Source organism: Corvus kubaryi, unplaced genomic scaffold, assembly GCF_017639235.1.
Source record: "Corvus kubaryi isolate FWS band 111438036 unplaced genomic scaffold, C.kubaryi_AGA036_p1.0 split1-131, whole genome shotgun sequence".
Taxonomy (NCBI): Eukaryota; Metazoa; Chordata; class Aves; order Passeriformes; family Corvidae; genus Corvus; species Corvus kubaryi.
In genome coordinates, this window is record NW_024582073.1 from 18,604,053 (window position 1) to 18,624,371 (window position 20,319).

Below are 20,319 nucleotides of genomic sequence, written 5' to 3' on the forward strand. Positions count from 1 at the left end.
GCAACACACCTTTTATTTCCTGAATTTAAAATAACATTACAATATATACCTATTTAATTGTATTCTAAAATTCCACACCAGAATCCCGTTCGCTGACTGGATAACACCACTAATTCCTCCCTGATTTCCCTAGAGTATTTCCTGGTGACAAAATAGAAATCCGTGAGTCTGAATTTTTAAGTTGTATCTGCATTACTTCAACCTGACAAATGTAAATTTTGTTGTGTAACAGGCAGCTCCAACATAGACCGTACTGTTATGATCCAGTTTTAAGGTTCTTAGAAATGCCTCTGCCCAAATTAAGGTGCAAACGAGACCATATGCCAGTGACAATAGTAAAGGTCTTATTTGATGGTAAATGAGAAAGGAAAGGGAAAGGAAAAGGAAAAGAAGAAATAGAAGATAGGTGGGAGGGGACAGAAAGAGTGACAGGGCCAGAATAAGGAAAATATCACCACTCCATGGATCCTGAGATGTTCCATTGATCCTCTCCAGCTGGTCCTCTTGGTGGTGAAGGCCCAGAGTCCCATGGGTATATATGCTCAGGCTACGTGGGCATGTCCAGGTGTGTCTCCCTGGGGTGGGGGTCAGTCTCTCACAGCAGACTTGGGTCTGTTGCACCACGTGCAGCCCAGTGAGGCCAAGCCTCTCACGTGAATGTCCTGTGGATGTGGCCTGTGGGGTTGGGGGTTCCACAGCTGGGCCAGTTTGTGTAATCAGAGGATGGGTGTTTACTGCCTCTCACCAGAGGCTGCACCATGCACCCAAAACCTCCTCCTCCCCGCTCAGTTGGGGGGAGTCTGTGTAAACCTGGCTTGTGTGAGCTGTGCTCTCCCGCCACCCCAAACTCAGCCAGGGATAATTGCAGCTGGTGGCTTTGGCCTTTTATGGATGCATTCCTTTCCCTCAGCCTGAGATGATTGAACAATGTGTTTCCCTTTATCTAATCAACAGTTTGACTTTCAGTTCAAAGTCCCACTCTTCAGGGAAGCTTCTTCGGTTGTAGCTTCTTTATAATGAGCAAAACTTTATATCAATGTTTGAGGCATGAACTACTTTCAGTCTCTGACATGTACACAGAAAGCTCTAAGTATTTCTTCAATTAAGAAATTTTCATGTCTTTGCTCTTTCAGCTACTTTCCACCTCTGCATTTCCAAAACACCTACTGTGAGAAGCACAGCATTTGAAAGAAAGTTTTAAAATCCCTCTGATGCGTGACAGCATGAAACCAGTGCTCTCCAGGCTGAAACTGGGAGCTGCTTCAGCCAGTTCCAGAGCTGAGCCAGCCGTAAAGCCACCTCCAGTGCTAGATGAGAGGCACTGGGGGTCTGTCCTGGGAGCCACATTGTCTCCAGTGAGTCACCACCCTCTCCTACCCTGCTGTGCAGGCATCCCATCTCTGCTGTCCTCCTGTCACCAGCACAGGTCCTGTTCCCAACATGGACCTTGTCCCCAACCCAATCCCCAAATTATCTGATTCTGGCTCTGATTAATTCGCCATTTCCTCCAGGAGAGTTTTTTCCTCAAAGAAGGCTCCCATTTAATTTACTTGATGGGCAGAACACCCTTTCTTTTGCCTGTATGGCACATGTCAGTCATCCAGGATATGCTGGAACTTCGGTAAGCCAATTTTTCACATCTTCATTTTTGGACTAATGAGGGAAGCATAAATGAATATTGGCAATGTTGCATTGATAATTTTAGTTTGTTTTCTCATTCTTTTGGCTTTCAGAAGTCTCATTTCCTTTTTCTAAATTAGTCATTACTCAATTACCCAAATAAAAATACAGCACTGTTGACTTAGTGTCACTTTCTCTTATCTCTTTTCCCACAGCTGAAGAGACACTACCACCATCAACGTCAAATAAATCAGCTTTGAGGAAATTACAAATTTTCTTGATAAAGAGAAGTATGAAGGCAGAATGGACCTATACTCTCAGAAGGCGTCAGATTTAGTAGCTTGGAATATTTGAGTTTAAAAAGTAAGGATTACGTGACAACAAAAGGTACTTGAAATAGCTTAAGAACTGCGCAACCAGTAGGTCTTGAAACTTATTGGCAATTGGGATTCATTACCAAAGCATTATGAAAATGATTCCATTGTGAATATTAAGCATCAGTATTGTACCCACTGATGAGAACTTGTGAAAAGTGAAGTAAAGTAATTAAATCTAAACTTTCTTGAGCCTTTCTGTGAGACACTGCAAGAGATCACTTTGTTTAGCTTATTAAAAAGAGAAAAAGAATACAGAGAAATGACCTAATTAAAATAAGAAAGTATGTTTTGGGGAAAAACATATCTTTAATCTACCTGGGAAGGTGATAACATAAAGCAGTGGTTTGAAGTTACACTTAGATACCTTCAGATTAAAAGGTACACAGATGCTTTTTGTTATTATTTTGACACCAAAGATAGTTCATGATTGGAACAATAAAGAAATGGTGAATTTTTCATCTTTTGATTATTTTATATCAAGACTGGATATTAAACATGAAATGAGTATTATGGTATCTGATCTAGAGATCACATGGAAGAAACAGTGATCCCTTATGACTGAACTGTGTGGGTCTGTAGCAGTGAAACAACATCTAAGCTTTTTGGGTTTAACATGTTTCCAAGACAATCAAAACCCACGGTCATGACATAAATGTCAGGGTTAAACAGCAAGGCTAATCACAAATGAATGTATTTCTCTACTAGACTCTCAGATTTGTAATAAAACATACAGAAAGGTATAAAAATACAAAGTAAAAAGACAGAATTATTGTTTTGGATTTTCTAGTAAACACCCTTGTGAAATGTTCTATCTTAAAAAATTAAAAATAAAGTATTTGTAAATTGGTGCTAAAGCAATTACACTGCAATGATATAGTACACTTAAATACAGAAAACATCTTAAATATTAAATATGCAAAACCATAAAATAAAATACATTTATAGTTTTACCATCCTATTTTTCCTTAAGTACTTATATTTGTTTCTTAAAAACCTTTGACAAGATTCTACTTGGAGATTCTCCTTCTAAAACGTAATTGAGTACTCTTCATTCCTTAGATGTTCTATTACATATTTATTTTACTAATTAATTTAGCCATACAAAAGTATCCCTCTTCAAGGCTGGAGGCAAATGGTTGTAAACAAAATAACTCCACAAACACAGCTACTTCCTCTAATCCATTTGAAATTGCTGGTGATACTTGAATAAACATATCGTATTTGTTCTGCTTCCCTCAACAGAAGTCATTATTAGAAAACAGAGTTCCATAATTGGTAGCTTTGCCTCCTGTTATATTATCAGTACAGGCCAAGGCTGAAGGTAAAGGATTTAAGAAAATGTACAACATGAATATCTTCACATAACACTAGTGCACTACGCTGGTTTCCGTGCAGTGAGTAAGTGCGACGTGACACTCCCACAGCCCTGCACTCAAGGAGTAAATGAAGAGTGAGCAGGTCACAGCCCATGGTTAAAGAAGATGGACCCCTGCTGAGAAGGTCAAAAGAGGTGTAACCGCCTGATAGACAACACTGGTCAATGGATGAGGAGATTGAGGTACCAAACCACTTTTTTGCCTTAGTCTTCAATGGCAACCACTCTTCCCACACTTCCATCATGGATGGACAGCAGGATGGGGACTGGGGGAGCAAAGCACTTCCCACTGTAAGTACTGCTCATATTTGTGACCAATTGAAGAACCTGAGCATATGCAACTTTATGGAACCTGATGAGATGCATCCCAGAGTCTGAATTTGTCTGAACTACATCACTGTCTGTCATATTTGAAAAGTCATGGCATTCAGGGGAAGTCTCAACTGACTGGAAAAGAGGAAACATTGTACCCATCTTTAAAAAGTGTAGAAGACTGGGAACTACTGACCTGTCAGCCTTACCTCCATGCCCAGGAAGATCATGGAACAGATCCTCCTAGAAGCTATGCTAAAGACATGGAGAACAAGGAGGAGATTTGGGACAGCCAGCACAGCTTCACCAAGGGCAAGTCCTGCCTGACCAACCCAGTGGCCTTCTATGATGGAGTAACTACATCAGTGGACAAGAGAAGGACTACAGATGTCACTTACCTGGACTTCTGTAAAGCCTTGGACACAGATCACCAAAATATCCTTCTCTCTAAACTGGAGTGATGGATTCGATAGGTGAACTGTTTGGTGGATAAGGAATTGGTTGGACAGTCACATCCAGAGGGAGTGGTCAATAGCTCAGAGTTCTGATGGACACCAGTGATGGGTGCTTTCCCTTAGGGATCTGTATAGGGGCGAGTGTTATTTAATATCTTCATTCATGACACAGATGAAGGGATCAAGTGCACCCGCAGCAGGTTTGCAAATGACACCAAGATGAGTGGTGCAGTGACACACCTGAAACACAAGATGCCATTCAGAGGGACCTGGACAAGCTCGAGAAGTGGGTCCCTGGTGATCTCATAAGGTTTAACAAGACCAAGTGCAAAGTGCTTCACCTGGGGGAGACCAACCCCCAATACAGGCTGGGGGATGATGGGATCAAGAGCAGCCCTGCCAAGAAGGACTTGGGGGTGCTGGTGGGTGAGCAGCTGATCATGGCCCACCAATGTGCACTTGCAGCCCAGAAAGCTGTCCTGGACTGCATCTGTCTCTGCTCTGCTCTGGTGAGACCCCACACTGCATCCAGCTCAGGAGTCCCCACCAAAGGATGGACGTCGACCAGCTGGAGCAAGTCCAGAAGAGGCCTGGTTGATTAGGGGTATGGAGCACCTGTGTTATGAGGAAAGGTTAAGATAATGGAGTTTGTTCATCCTGGAAAAGATGAGGCTTTGGGGTGGCCTAACTGCAGTCTTCCAGTACTTGAAGGGAACCTACAAGAAAGAGAGAGACTACGAGAGATGTAGTGACAGAAGAAGGAGGAATGGTTTCAAACTGAAAGAGAGTAGATTAGATATCAGGAAGAAATTCTTTATTGTGTGGGTGGTGAGGCGCTGAAACAGATTGCCCAGGGAATCTGTGAATGCCCCATCCCTGGAAATGTTCAAGGACAGGTTGGATGTGGCTCTGAGTCTGGTTTAGCAAATGATGCCCTACCCATGGCAGCGGTGTTAGAACTTGATGAACTTTAAGGTTCCTTCCAACCCAAGACATTTTTGATTCTATAATTTCATGATAGTATCCTGCAAACCTCGCATTCGTCCACTCTCAGCAGGGATATCAAAAAGTGTCCTGTCAAAGATTGGAGAGGTGATTTAAGCCATTTTCATCCACTGCTTATTTAAAGAGATCACTCTAAGTTGTTTAAGTCCAGCCCATGCAAACCTCCCAGTCCCCACACAGCAGCCACAGCAACAGTTTCTTGTAGAGGGATGGAATAAACCTGGCTGGTGCATTTGTACGGTGAGAACCCCATCCTTCAGTGCTTGTGCAGACAGCTCCACCAATGCAGATGGAAATTAAAACATCAAAGCCTAAATCAATTTAAGCATGTGCTGTTGGAGAACAGCGAGAACAGCAGTTCTCAGAGCAAATGCATGAATAAGCAGCTAGTCTTTCTGAACAAAGCTACAAAGTAAAACTACAGAAAAGAAGTAAAAGTTTGGAACAGAAGTTACCACTTTAGGCAAAAAAACCTAAGACCTATGTACAACCAGTGCAAATAGACTTTCTTTGGGATCACCCTACCTCTGTCAGATCTGTTAGACTGCAAGGAGCTGATCAAAATCCACTGAGAATTTTTTAATTCTTTTTTCTTAATTTATTTGGGCCTGCATTTTGCTCACAGTAAATGTCAAGATTTTGGCTGTTGAAATAATGGATGCACTATGTTAATGCCAGTTTTAATGCATTGTGTCTTGAAAAAAAACCACAGTTCAGTTCATGGTAAATATAGACCTATTTAAATAAATTAACCCTAAGACTTAAATCCCCAGAAGGTCTTTCCCCCACTGCTCTTAAGGAGCGATATTTCAGTCACTCTTGACATCCCTCCTGCTTCAAATTCATCTGGCTGAACAGAAAGCATTTCAGGAGAAAAAAAATCAGACCCGCCTTGTAAAGTCCCGAGACAGTAAACAAGAAGTAGAAGAAGTAAATACAAGTACTAAAAGTCTGTTACTCGTGCAACCTCGCATGAGCGATATTTTTATATGTACAGGAAGGAGGCAACTGAAGGACTCCTTGATCATTGTGCGTCCCTTCCAACTCAAGATATTCTATGATTTTATGGACGCGGGGGCAGGTGTGCTCGCTGCTGATAGCCATTCGTTCCCCAGACCTGTAGCATTATTTGGGCGAACTCCCCTGTTTGCACACCCGCCTGTGCCCACGGGCACACACACGCGGAGGCGCTGCCACCTCCCCGCCCCGCTGCCCGCACCCCGCGGGCCGGGCGGGGCTTCTCCGTGAGGCGGAGCGGGGCGGGGCCGTACAAACGAGCCGGCGCCAGGCTCGGGCTGCGGCGCTGCCGGCCGGGCGAGGCGGGCGACAGCGGGCGCTCGCAGCCCCCGCACGCCGCTGCCGGGCGCGCTGCCCCGGACGCCGCCGCCACCCGCGGGCGCCCATGGAAGAGCGGGGCGAGCGCTGCCCCCCGGCTGCGCGCCTCGGCGGTGAGTGACTTGGGTGCCTGGGAGGGGAGCGGCGGGTGCTGCCCTGGGCAGCTTGGGAAGTTGGAGCGGGCGCGTGTGCCGGCGATCGTGGATGGGCTGTGCCGCCCTCGGGTGCGCTGGCGCTGCCTCCCGGCCGGCACCTGCTGTCGGCAGGTGGGAGCCCCGCATCCGCGGCAGGCGAGCGCCGCTGCGGGGCTGGGGAGCGTCTGCCCGGCCGGGCAGAACCTGAGAGCTGTCCCCAGCCTCGGCAGGGACGCGCGGCGCTGCCCCAGCCCTCCGGACTGACCGAGTCAGGCTCTGGGCGGCAGCGCTGTCGGGGGGATAGGACAGAACGGAACGGGGGGAAAGCAAAGTGGTCGGCAGCACCTGGCCAGGTGCGGCCTCTGGGCACTTTCTTTATCTTCTTTCCCTTGTGGAAAAATGACAAGCACACGTAAGGGCAGAGTGTTGTGGCTCTGGAAGCGGGATGCCAGGGTGCGGGGCTCCTACCTGACGGGAGAACACTTGGGAAAGCTCCGCTGAGCATCTTCGATCGGGTCCCTCGCATAATGCTGGAGCCGGCGGGATGCAGCATGCTGAACTGGTGAGCTGCATAGGGCTGGGGTCACAGTGGTCTTTGGGGGTTGGCAGGAGGGCACAAAGCCTTAATTCGAGCTCATTTCTGTTTTGAAGGACTGGCACCCTAGAGTAGTACATCAAAGGCTTGGTTACTGCAATTCACGGTGTGCTTTCCAAGGATAAAGGTGTGTGCAGTTCAGATCTTTTGGGGGTAAAAGGATGCTGAGAGGCAGGGGTGGCAGAGTTTGGGTTTGGTCTCATCTTCCAGCCAGACATTCAAAAGATCAGGAGGGGGCATGCAGCTGAGTACAGGCAGTTCAATCACCTCAGTTGACTGGGAATTAAAGTACATTATTCTCCGTCCTCTCTCTGTTAGTGCAGTGGGTTAAGGGTTTTCCCAGTTTGAAGACTGTTTGTCTTTGGATTTTGGTGTTGGAAAAAAAAATAGCTGAGAAGTTCTAGGAATATCATGCTTGAATGGCAAGGGCATAGAATGTCTGCAGGGAGCATCTTTCTGGCGTGAGAGATCCATGCAGTGCCCACTCCCGCTGAGAGAGAGCCTCTGCAGTATATAAGGCAAATGGAGCATAGTAGAACAGGTTCAATTTGGTGAATGCCTAGCTATTGTCTGGCTATCAAACTTATTTTGTAAGTATAAATATAGTAACTGTTACAATTTATATCTGCCAGCATTTCTTACACTCTCGAATAAGTGCATTTCACATATTGCTCAGAAATGAGCACCTCTCAGTAAGAGCACAGTCACTGACATCAACTTTAGCTATCTCTTGCTCATCCAACCTTCCAGCACCCACCCTGTTTTTTCTCATTTTTCAAAAGTGCAGAGGGTTTTGATATTACAAAGCCAAAAAAATACCTCTGTAGCTCAGCAGGAAGATTATGCTTCTGAAGCAAAGCCAGATATTGCAGTGGAGAGATGCATATTTGACAGACCAAATTCCAACCTCAGGATTGCCAGGTTCCTGTCTGTGTCCCTCCCCTTGTCAGGATACTACCTTGGTTATTCTGAACTAGCCATACGCTTATACAGGCATTACAGAAAGACAGAGTGGGTGGAAAACTCTTCCAATACATGCATGTATTTATAGATACATACAACTCTTCTACTTTGCATTAGAGGAAATCAAAAATGTTTTTATTAGTCTCACTAGCCCGGGATCTCTCCCTTCCCTCATACAGAAATGCCACTCATAGCACATAAGCTATCAGAGCCCAAAAATATGTCAAAGATGATGGATTTCCATGAAAAGTTTTTATAATGAGAAAAAGAAAACTGTAATATGCCAAGGCAGACCAAGATGGGAGATCCTGCTGGGTCATCTCATTTGTCACTCCAGAATATGAGGGTTCCCTCCAGGTCACTGTGTAGTGCTTTGCTTAGTAAATTGATTGGTTTAGCTAAGTCTAATACACTGATGACCTCACTAGTATGCAGCCTGCTCCAATGTTATTCTGAAGGCAGGAAAGTGGAGGACACAGAGGTGTTCTTGGAATATGAACTAAACTTTTTTTTTTTTTTTTTGGGAGGGGGGGAGGTGATTTGTTTTTATTTTTGTTTTAAATATTTTATTGGTACTTGAAACAGAGCCCACAACCCTGTGTAAGTGGTAAGAAACTGCTTGTCAGAGGAAATGAGAATGGGATTGCTTAGTCTGTGTTCCCTATTTTAATACATCCAGTTAAGGTGAGCCTTTGTATTGAAAGGGGGCAAGACAGGACAGAGCCATCCCTTCACACAGTTTTCTTGGGGACAGCTTTGATGAATTAGGAAGCAACTCTATTAACTGTGCAATAGATTTCTGCTTCCTAATTAGAATGTGACCCATTTTGCTTGGAAAATGGGGTGGAGAGTAATTTCTGGATTTTGAATTGAGCATTTGGATTTATAGTGGGATAGAGAAGGCAGTGGTACAGCATACCCTCCTTATGAAAAAAATTGAATCCCGACAGGTATTAAAAAAATTGCTAGAAGGTGTTAAGGGGATTCCATATTACTATTCAGTACAAAAAATTTTGTGCATCCTGAGCTTTTCAAGTTTATTTTTATTCTGATGTAGTGTCCCATTTTATTTTTACCTGCATGAGGTTCTCTGAAATCTAGGGTATTTTCTTTTCTAAAAATTTTTATGATCTCCTGGCACGAAAGAGTGGAATGGTCCCTTCTGACCTTAAGAAAGAGTGCATGTTATATATAACCACAGTCTATTATAAATTTGCTACCTTATTGCTCACACTGGAGCTGAACTCCTTTAGAAGTCATGAACTGATGGCCTACCTAATTTGCATAACCTGTATTTATCACAGCAGGTGCAGAAATACAGCAGATTTCAGCCAAAAATACTTCCTACCAAGTCAACATTTCTCAGCTTGTAATGTTCCCATTCCCAAAATTTAAAGACTCTTTAAAGTGTATTTCTGAAGTCTTAGGGCTGATAGACAATATCTCATCTTAACAGCACTGAAATTATGATTAGATTTCTTAACATCCGACTATAAAAGTTAAAGCCATGGTTTAATCTCTGCTGGTTGTGCAGCAGTTTTAATATAATTTGGGAAATTTACATAGACCATATCATCTAGGCACTGTAAGACGGGTTCATACAGTTACCTATATTTTCACGTCCCTTCTTAATGTGCAAATGACTTTTTTAATATATCATGAGGTGATCAATAGCTTATGGTTCTAGAGATCTATGGGTTCAGTAGTATGCAGTTCTATTTCATTTGTTACACTTATCTCTGTAGTATTCACCGATGTAGGAAAGTGTAGATAATTACTGGAAACTACAATTCAGGCATTTCATTGGCACATGTTGTTTAAAGCTTTTGTTAAAATCGGATTACAAAACACAAGTGCATGCAGTGGGAAATATGGGAAGGATTTCTTCATGGAGAGGGAATTGTGAGACAGTTTAATAGATAAAAATAATAAAATGCAGAACATATGTTCAAGAAAAAACATGTTTTATAAATTTAATTAAATTTTTTTTAAATTGTTCTCTTTCCTTTCCTGCTCTTGTCTGAGCTTTAAGTGATAGCTGTACTGGGAAGTTTTATGTTATCAGGATACAAAGTGGCACTTGAGCTAATATGAACAACTAAGGAATATATCTTATGGTGGACAGAGTCTACCCTTAGAGGATAGGAATATACTGTTTGTATCAATGAGTTCTTGAAGGATTTCAAGTACATTGCAATTGCACTAGTTCAGTTTTTTTAAGCACATCACTGAATACAAATGTGTAGAACACTGAGTCTTTATCAGTTTAGAAAATTGGTTATCTCAGTTAAGGGAATTTTTTTCCCAATAGAAGACGCCAGCATAGCAGATGTGTGGGTTGTACTGCACAGCTAGTTTTAACCAGCAATGTTAGTCTTATTTTTTGCAGTACTGTGTGCCCAAATATGTGCAAGGAAAATACAGTCCCACAAGCTGTCCTGAGGTTCTATCACATCAGCAAAACTAAGTATTCTTTATAAGAACAGAATGTCTCACTCAGATTTTCAGCTCTAATCTCCCTCTACAGACAAACTTCAGCAACTGAACTGTGGTTCTCATTCAGTCCAGACTCTGGTTTTTTTTAGATGCCTGGGGAGAGATCTCTCCAGTGAAGGGATTCAGTTCTGCAAGGAAAGTGAGGACATCTGAAACTTAACCTGTTTGTCCACAGTCCCTAAAGAACCAGGAAAACACAACTTCTCTTTAATGAAGGTGAAGTCACTTGCATGCTTATGGAAAGCATGTAGTCTTACCTCTCCTAGTTACTGTTCTTTTAGTAACTGGGTCCCATTAGCTCTGCTAAACCTCTCAGTGTGTTGTTGTGGGCTTTTTTGTGGAGTATGTCCCTATCAAATCTGCCATCAGACTCTGCCCAATGCTTACTGACTGCCCTGCAGACACTCCTTATGTTTCTTCCTACCCACCTGAGCAGCTAACGCAGAGGTTCTTATGAATGTTCAGAGCTAAATCTAGCCCCATCCAATTCCCAGCAAAAATGAAGTTATCAGTCCAGGAAGAAACTACCTTATTTTGTTAAAGCACATTAAACTAAGAAGTGTGTATGATCTAGGTAGTTCAGGCAATGTCATTGATGACACACACATGAAGACATTAAAATACCTTTGTAAAATGGTAAGAAATCATAGAATAGTGACACATATTTCAAACAGTACTGAAACATGCTAAAAAGTCAATTACATATGACAGCCTCTGGCCCTCATTCTGCATTTACTAATTTTTCTATTTATTTCCAAGTTACTATTACTATTGAAGAGGTTTTAATCATAAAGTCCACATTGAATCTTGTTAAATAAACAGAATGGCACATTTCACTAATTAATTGGAGAAAGCTGAAGAAAAGATTAAGCAAAAGCAATCAGACTTTTTGAAAAGTCTTGGTATAATCTTCAAAGCACCATTTAACATAAACTGTGTTTCTTTTACAACTTATTCATTTACTTGTAGAAAATACAATAGTAATGTCTGTCAGTTAAATTTTTTGTACTAATCTGGAATACAAAGTCATCAAGTGAAGTCATGTATGCTCTGCATGACTTGTGAATGCAGTGAAGAAAATTCTTAAAGCAGAAAAGTAACTTGGTAAAGTGGCTGCTTTTAACTCCTCAGTGCACACTTGGTATTGTTGAAAGAGTTTTTCAGACCCACAAATTATAAAGCTATGGAAAACGTTTGCATCATTTTATATAAACCACTGTCATTCTAGACACCAAACTATAGATCGACCCAAAGCATTAAAGAGGATGTAAGAGATGAGAACTGAATGACAACCAATTTATATGCTGCTTTATTCCTGAAGACCACTCTTCTCACACATCATGTATTTTGTGCTGAATTTAGAGTCCATTGTGTCATTGTGTCCATTGTGTTGCATTAGGCTAGCACAACAAAATAACTGATCTAGATATCAGGCCTATACAGTTTGGGAGAAACAAAATAGAATGGAAGGAAAAGGCAGACAAAGCTTTATTGGTTGCAAACAAAACAACAATAGCATATAGATACTCTGAATGGCATAATTACTGATATGGTTCTTTGGGACTGAATAAAATAAATGCTACAGATACAGTAGCAGTGTTCTGCAGTGGAAGATGTGCACCTGAACAAATAGCTGAGGAGAAATGCTATTTGAAATTCTGTATGTCTGAAACAGAAGATATTCCTATGTTATTATGAGATTTCTTGTTGAAACAGAAAACAGTTGCTTTTGTGTATTTAGAAAAAGCTATGCCCCACAAAAGTCTTTAAGAATGGGAAGATATTGAGGCAGAGCTCCACTGAGGCTCAAAAACCTGCCTGAGGTGAGGTCGCTGGTACCACACCTGTAATATCCCACAAGTCAGATTTCAAAGATAGGCAAAACGAGAGTAGAGCTAGAGTGAAGACACACCTTGCTATGTCTTTTTCTCAAAAGTTCTTATGTTATATTCAGCCACAGGAAGCTGTGTGGGCAACTGAGTAGTATGCAAACTGTGAGTTACAAATTAAGAATCCCAATGAATTGATATATAGTGTTAATTTTCTTTTTCAAAGAAAAAAAACCTACCAAAAAACCCAACAACAGCAGCAAAAAAAAATCAACACCCTCCCTCCCCTCTCCAATTCAAGTGTGTTGTGACTACAAGACCAGCAGCTAAAATGTAATCTTTCCAGAGACAGTCTGTTACAGAACTTGGCTGTTAGCATAGTGTATTTCAATTTGACTATTATGAAATAAGAGTTCCTAACACTAGGCTTTAAATTCACTCCTTTCAACACAGTTCAACCTGTTCCTCGCTGGTATCCTATTATGCTTTTCCAATAAGGTGTTAAGACAACAACTCAGGCTTACTATTTATGGAGCCAGTGACTTAAAATATACTCTGAAGTAAGCGGCTGTTCCTTTAATCTGTGACCTTAAAATTCAACAGAGTTGATGTTTTGTTGTTATGTACTGAGCTGCCCATCAGTCACTCATCCAATCTGGCTGGTGCTGTATCCTGTGTTCCCATTGCTGCTGAATATGATGGCAGCATAGCTCAGTGAATTTACCCATGTCAAATTTTCTGTCACCCAGTGTCTCCCCCCATCAACATCCACAGTGGGGGGTTATTAAGACTATTTCTTGTTAAAACTGATATAGATTAAGCTGAGAATGATTAGCAGGAATGGTGAGGACAGGGAAAGGGAGCAGAAGGCTAATGATGACAGACAAAATGGAACTCTTTCAACCAGAGAAAACTTAACAGTGGCCAAAAATGGGAAAGAAACAAACTCTTCTGCAAAGTTGCCTCACATCAGGTGTCACAGAACTGAAACAAGGTATGCCCACAAGCTCAAAGCCTGTGGCCATACAAGGAGGCACTCTCTTAATTTCCCATCTATCATGACACTTCGTGTCTCTTTCTTCCCAGCCTCGGTTTCTGCTTCCTAACACTATCACTGCTTTGTAGCCCTTTAGAAATGGAAAAAGGGAAAGCACTGAAGCGATAATCAGTAGAAAACATCAGGAAGCAGACCTGTTCCATTCAGGATGGAGTCATGACCTCTGTGAATGCAAAGCTATCAAACAGAACTTTACATCACTTAGAAACACACCATTAGTCCTTGTTGCACTGGGACTTAGGTTAGTGTGGAAAAGTCATTAGTTTCTTTTTAGATTCTCTGTAGAATTTCCAAAACCTAGCCCTTGCATTTCCTCAGGTTGTTCGTATGCAATTTCATATTTCAGCCCTTGTTATCTGGCACAGCATGTGCTGTTCCAGGCTTAAATTCATTATTACAGTAGCCTACTAAGACAAAGCAGTCAGGTACTCAGCTGTCATGGCTTCTACTTCTAAGTAGAGCTAGACAATACAAAAATCCACACCAGCCCTTCGCTGAGAGTATAAAATCTTGGAAGACACTGTAATTCAGGGATCTTGTGTACACAACCTGCTCATAATGCAACAATCTAACAGCTCTACTATGTGTGAAACTTACAATTTCACTTCAAACATTGCATTAAAAATGCCCTGACCTTTAAAGGGTGTTCAGTGATGGTATTTAGTAGTCTTTTGTTAAATCCTAAAGTTAGTTCTTTACATCACAGCAGCTTGCTGGCTAACTCTTGAAATGACCTTCAGATGTATCCATTGTGTATTTTCTTTCCTGAGTATGGAGACTGGAACCACAGGTCTTTTAGTATTTTGTTGATTCAATCATACTATAGTCTATGGTTTCATTATCTTACCTTTTTGCAGGGCCAGTGTGCAAGTCACCTGTTTTATCCCTCAAAACAGTAAGCACAAAGCAGAAGTTAACTTCACATAAAAATGACACAAAAATTCAATTTTTCTTTGGTGTATTATTTATCTAGAGCTCTTCCTAACTCCTTCCTAGAAGAATGTCACCTTCTCATATTGGACAGCTCTATCTATTACTGCATGAGCCTTTTTCCCAGGAGGCTTGACTTCTGAGGTTGCTCTTACATGGTTCTTTGGGAGGCTATAATTCCCAGACATCCTACAAGACCCTCAGCTTTTAGGAATGCTCTTTTGGTCCACGCCACACCTTTTCCTTTTTATGTTTTGTTTCTAAGACTATTCTTGTAGATTAAAAAAGCACGTAATTCTCTTGTGATTGTAGTTTAACTCCAATGAAATCAGATTTAAAAAAAATAATAACTAATAATACTCTGGATGTAAATGAAAGATTCATAATGTTCGTGTCTCCTGATGACTGGAAATAATTTTCTTATGGCATTGTTGCATATGTCTGTCTTTTAAAACATTTAATTACACTAAATTATCTATGAGCCTGGAGTTAGGAAAGCTGAAGTTTGTTCAGTTTTGAAAATAAAAGATATTTGCAGTGTTGCTTTAGTAGTGGTATGTCTGAATATAAGATAATGTGCTTTTTCTTTTTCTTTTCCTTCTTTCAGCAAAATTTCTGCTTGAGAAATACACATTTGCTCAGCAAAACAAAAACAACTTTTAAGGGTTTTTCTTGGTGGAAATTGCTCTATGCCCTATTACCCGCTTGAGTGAAACCAGACTAAGAACTTCTGTCATGGCAGCTTTTCTGCTGGGAGCTGTGTTGCTTATTGTTCAACCTCAGATAGTGCCTTCCAGACCAGCTATAAATTTAAATGCTGAGACTTCTTCTCAGTCTGTTCAGAGAGAGCTTTTAAAGAAAACATCTCAGAAAAATGACTTCAAGGAAAACATTCATTCTAATGGATCATGTCAGCAGCTGCCACAGACTATTATTATTGGAGTGAGGAAAGGTGGAACAAGAGCTTTATTAGAGATGTTGAGTCTCCATCCAGATATTGCAGCAGCAGAAAGTGAAGTTCATTTCTTTGACTGGGAAGATCATTACAGGAATGGATTGCAGTGGTATATTAATCAAATGCCATTCTCGTATCCCCATCAGATCACCGTGGAAAAAACTCCAGCATATTTCACATCACCTAAAGTGCCTGAAAGAGTTTATAGCATGAACCAATCAATGAGACTACTCCTTATTTTAAGAGACCCAAGTGAGAGAGTACTATCAGATTACACCCAAGTGTTCTACAACCACATGCAGAAGCACAAGCCGTACCCATCCATTGAACAATTCCTGATTAAAAATGGTGAACTAAATGTGGACTACAAGGCAATAAACAGAAGCTTGTACTACATTCACATGCAGAACTGGCTGAAGCATTTTCCTCTTGATCATATCCACATTGTAGATGGGGATAAACTAATCAAAGATCCCTTTCCAGAAATAGAAAAGGTAGAGAGATTTCTGAAGTTATCACCACAGATAAATGCTTCAAACTTTTATTTCAATAAAACTAAGGGATTCTACTGCCTGAGGGACAGTGGTAGAGAGCGCTGTTTACATGAGTCCAAAGGACGAGCTCACCCACAAGTAGACACGCGCTTACTCGAGAAACTGCAGGAATATTTCCATGAACCCAACAAGAAGTTTTTTGAGCTTGTGGGCAGAACATTTGACTGGCACACATTTGTGGCAAGTTAGTGGTAAGCTTCAGAACCTGTGTTCCAGTGTACAGTTAGAAGATTTTAAAAGGGCATTTAAGCTATTATTTATTTGTAAAATCCATAAATACTTCTGTACAGTATTAGATTCACAATTGCCATATATACTAGTTATATTTTTCTACTTGTTAAATTTGAAAGCATTTTGTATTGTTTTTCATGGTTGTTAACATTGTGTATGATGTGTCTATATGAAGAAACTAAATTATTTCATTGCAGAAGGTGCTCTCTTGAGAATGTGTTGTCTTTTTAATAAATAAGAAATTCATTTCAACAGAACCTATCTGAATTATTTGAATACTTTGGCCTTCCTGGACTATTTCCTCTAATTGCTAATGAATATGCTAAACTTTACCTTTCCATTCTTCTTGGTTTAAAGTGTTGATTAATAATTTCTTTTCCATTTGAAAATATTGTTGTAGTTAACAAATTGTTCCATCCCGCTTTACAAAATTATTTCCTGTCAAAGCGGTGGTAGTCACACATGTTGGGGAATGCACACCCAAAGGACAATGGAAGTCTCTGTGTAATTTGATATATTAACTGCTATACTTACCTTCATATTCAGTGTTATAACAAGTGCTCCTCAATTCTTTGGCAGTACAGTGCAGGTTTCATGGCAGAATTTAAAGATTCTGTGGGGACCAGCTCATAAAATACAGAGTTAGCTGTAGAAATATGGTCAGCCTGAAAACTTCTTACAGTCCCTGAATGTATGCATACTTCATAAAGAGGTAAGGTTGAGAGAATTTAAGCAATATAGAGACTTCTTCAAGGCTGCTTTTGACTGTTCCTACTTTTCATAGCACATTTATGCTTTATCATCACTGAAAATAAACACACCAGAAAAATTAGTTGGTCTACATTCCAGTAAGCAGCAACTTCATTCATATAAATATTACCACATTTGTCCCCTAATTAAGGCTGTTTTCTATGAGTTTTCAGTTGCTTCATGCAACTGAAAATTGCCTATGGACTACTGTTTGTTTTATCTCCTTCCAAGAACCATGGTGCCAGGTCTTGAATAGATGTGTGTTGTGGGATTAACCCAAATTCCAGGAACTTTCCTTGTTTTCCATCTGCTAAAAATGGAAGTTAGATGTTAGTACCTTGGTAAAAACTGCAGTTGTCCTTATCTAGAGTGGTTATGATGTCTTGTTGACCATCAGTTTCTGGAGTTAGAGTTAATCCAGTTTCCACACAAGGCGTCTTACAGTACTTTCAATCCAAGTTACTGTTTTTTATTTCATGATCATGAGTTTAGTTGTTGAATGTGCAATGGCAACATCCAGTAAATTTGAATTTGTAGCTGATTGTTACAGTCCTTTATAAAATTTAAATGTAAATTCATTAATTTTTTTCTGGTGAGCTAGTGCAAACTTGGGCACTATGACAAGGTATTATTTGGATGCAAATATCCCATATTATGCCTCTTGCATGAAAATTTGCAGATGATGTCCCTCTCTCTCCCACTCCTTGTGCACCTTCCCAAGCTGTATTCAACCTCAGAGAGGTTGGTGGTGTTTTATAAAACCTACAATGAAATGGTATTGTACTCAATAAAATATTTTCTGAATTGCATTTTTCCTTTCTCTTTTTTTCTTCAGTTTCTAGTTTGGAAGACCAGAATTTAGGATTCAACTTTAGTTTAGATTTCAGTTAAATCTTATTTAAGAACTTAGCTGTAGCCTGTTGCTATTGATTTGAAAGCAGTTGTTTGCTGCTGGATTGTGCCTGAATGGTCCACGGCTGACCCAGTGTACACAACAAGGAGGGCAAGTTTCTGGTGGCAATAATGTCAAATCTTACATGAGGCAGATGCCAAAAATAACAGAATTATAGCACCATCACGTTCCTATTAAAGATTTAGACGAGAAATTCAGGGGATTTTGTGCAAGGTGGGGTAGTATTTTTTCCTACACTTACCCCATTTCCTTGGTAATGTTGTCTCTACATTGGAGCCAGCTGGACCAAAGTGATTTTGGCCCAGACAAAAGGCTTCCATTAGTGCCTCCCTGTAGTCTCAGACTAAGCTTACCAAATTCACCAATGTTCTGCTGAGAAAGCAAAAATACTAACAGGTATGTGACCAGGAACTGGAAGAGTACCTGAAGGCAGGGTTGCAACAAGTCTGCCTGCAGCAGGTTGAACAGGGCAGCAAACGGCATCAGTGTTGAATTGGGGATAGCTTGAAATATTGACAGCTGCTGTTGGTATTGAGGATAATTTTAGTCCAGTGCTACTTGATACCAGTATTCTGCCTGTCACTAAGCAGGACACAGGCACACATTTCCCCACACACAATATGGCTTGTCTCTGTAGAAAGAGAAGTACAGCATGAACCATTAGGTCAGTATTACTGTTAAAGTGCTAGGGCCCCATAGAGTGTTGTCTGCAGGATCCAGAGATGAAGTGACTACTTCAGGGGACATTCTGAAGCAGAATTTCAGATGACTCAGGTCCTAGACACCAAGTTCAGAGGGCCCCACAGAAAGTATATCACATCCAATGCTTATACCTTGTGCAGGGATGGCATGATTGTACAATACCTTATCCTGGAGGTTGCATGGCTAGCTCTCTGTTAGCTGTGATGGTGATGAACAATAAATCACACCCACACTAATGGCAATTTTTACCTGCCATAGATGCCTTAAGTTCAAGAGTTACACTTCTCAAAACTATTCTGAGTGTGAATGTTCAGTTTAACAAGAGCAACATTCATTTTCCAAACAAGAGTTACTGTACTTAAATATACTTGCTAGGCTGTTTCTAAAGAAGTGCTAGACATCAACAAAAGCCATCAGAAAAAGTGAAGAGAGAATGAAAGAAGAAGGCTGAAGCTCATTCCATTTGGGACTCTAGAAAACTTAATAATGACCTTTGAAGGCATGTCATATCTGTTCACAAGAGAGAAAAAATCCCTGAAATACCTTTCCAGTGTTATGCAATACAGGTGTTTATTTCTGTAAAGCTCTACTAGCTCAGGTTTAAAGTACAATCACTTGGGTGTTGCTCCAGAGAACTGTTTCCTCAAGGCAGCTAGCCAAATCTGTGATCACTCTTGCAAACATAAAAGAAATACAAGACTTTATGAGAATCCAATGTCCAACTCAAAGCCTGGCACTCCCCTTGAGTACAAGAAGAAATACTAACTAACCAAATAATTATTCAGGGTGGCACTGCAGGACTAAGTCTTGCCCTTTGTGTCACAACACAGATTAGTGTGAGACTTTGAAAGACAGATATTGTACCTGCAGAGGACAAAGATTAAACTATAATGATTATCCCAGGAACAATGCTGGAAGATTATGGAAAGGGAAAAAAACACCAAAGCTATTACTTCATCAAGAGTATTGCTACATGTACTGCTGACGCTGTATGATCATGTTGTTACATGTGCTTTACTCTTCCTTGTGTATTTTCCTGCTGTTACAGGTGAAAAAACATCTACTGTGCTTGGATAAATCAACATTTCTTTGGGACATAGAAAAAATCTATCTATTTTTAAATCTTGCTACATTCATTGAGTGTGTGAAACTTAACACTATAGAATATTTTAGATGAAAACGTTTTTAGTTTGGTTCTCAAAGCTGATAATTTTATGTTTCCTTGTCTACTGCCATTTTCAGAGTCAGCTTCTGCAGAAAGCCAGGATTTCAGTCCCTGTTGTTCATTCAAACTGATTTAAAATGCCAAAGAGAAATATGGAATATGGCATATGGCATATTTCCATGTATCTTCTGCTTTATCTAGCATGGCTGGCCAGATATTTAAGAAATATCATACATGTACTCCATAAGAGTACAAGAGGCTGTACATCAAAACTACTTCTCATGGGAATATTCCTCCTCCTTTTTTTTTTCTGAAGTCTGTGAGTTGAAAGTCCTAATTTAGCCCACATTGTGAATGAAATTTTGCAAGAGTATATTAGTAGATGTTCTCTAATATAGTAACAAAGTAATAATAAGGCAAAAGCATTAAATTAAACTAAATTAAGTCAACGAAATGTGTTGAACTTGGTAGGAGGTATATACCTGCTGAAATATTTGCAAATATGTGCCTCTACAGCTGTTAATAATATTTTCTCATTCTTAACCCAGTAACTTTTAATTATACAA

General features: G+C 40.6%; 1 protein-coding gene across 3 annotated transcripts; it reads left to right on the plus strand.

The window, feature by feature from the left end:
• The first annotated feature begins 6,463 nt into the window (after positions 1-6,463).
• HS3ST1 (heparan sulfate-glucosamine 3-sulfotransferase 1) lies at positions 6,464-17,782 on the plus strand. 3 transcript variants are annotated; one of them, XM_042053492.1, is made up of 2 exons: positions 6,464-6,592; positions 15,091-17,782. In XM_042053492.1, the coding sequence occupies exon 2, from the start codon at positions 15,219-15,221 to the stop codon at positions 16,179-16,181; it is 963 nt and encodes a 320-aa protein (XP_041909426.1). In that variant the 5' UTR covers positions 6,464-6,592; positions 15,091-15,218; the 3' UTR covers positions 16,182-17,782. The 3 variants fall into 3 exon arrangements, with proteins under 3 accessions (XP_041909426.1, XP_041909427.1, XP_041909428.1); XM_042053493.1 differs by lacking the exon at positions 6,464-6,592 and adding an exon at positions 6,657-10,883; XM_042053494.1 differs by lacking the exon at positions 6,464-6,592 and adding an exon at positions 6,657-7,175.
• Positions 17,783-20,319: the final 2,537 nt, after the last annotated feature.

Bases quoted from the DNA above. Each gene is read 5' to 3' on its own strand.
- HS3ST1 (XM_042053492.1), top strand. From the start codon at position 15,219: ATGGCAGCTTTTCTGCTGGGAGCTGTGTTGCTTATTGTTCAACCTCAG.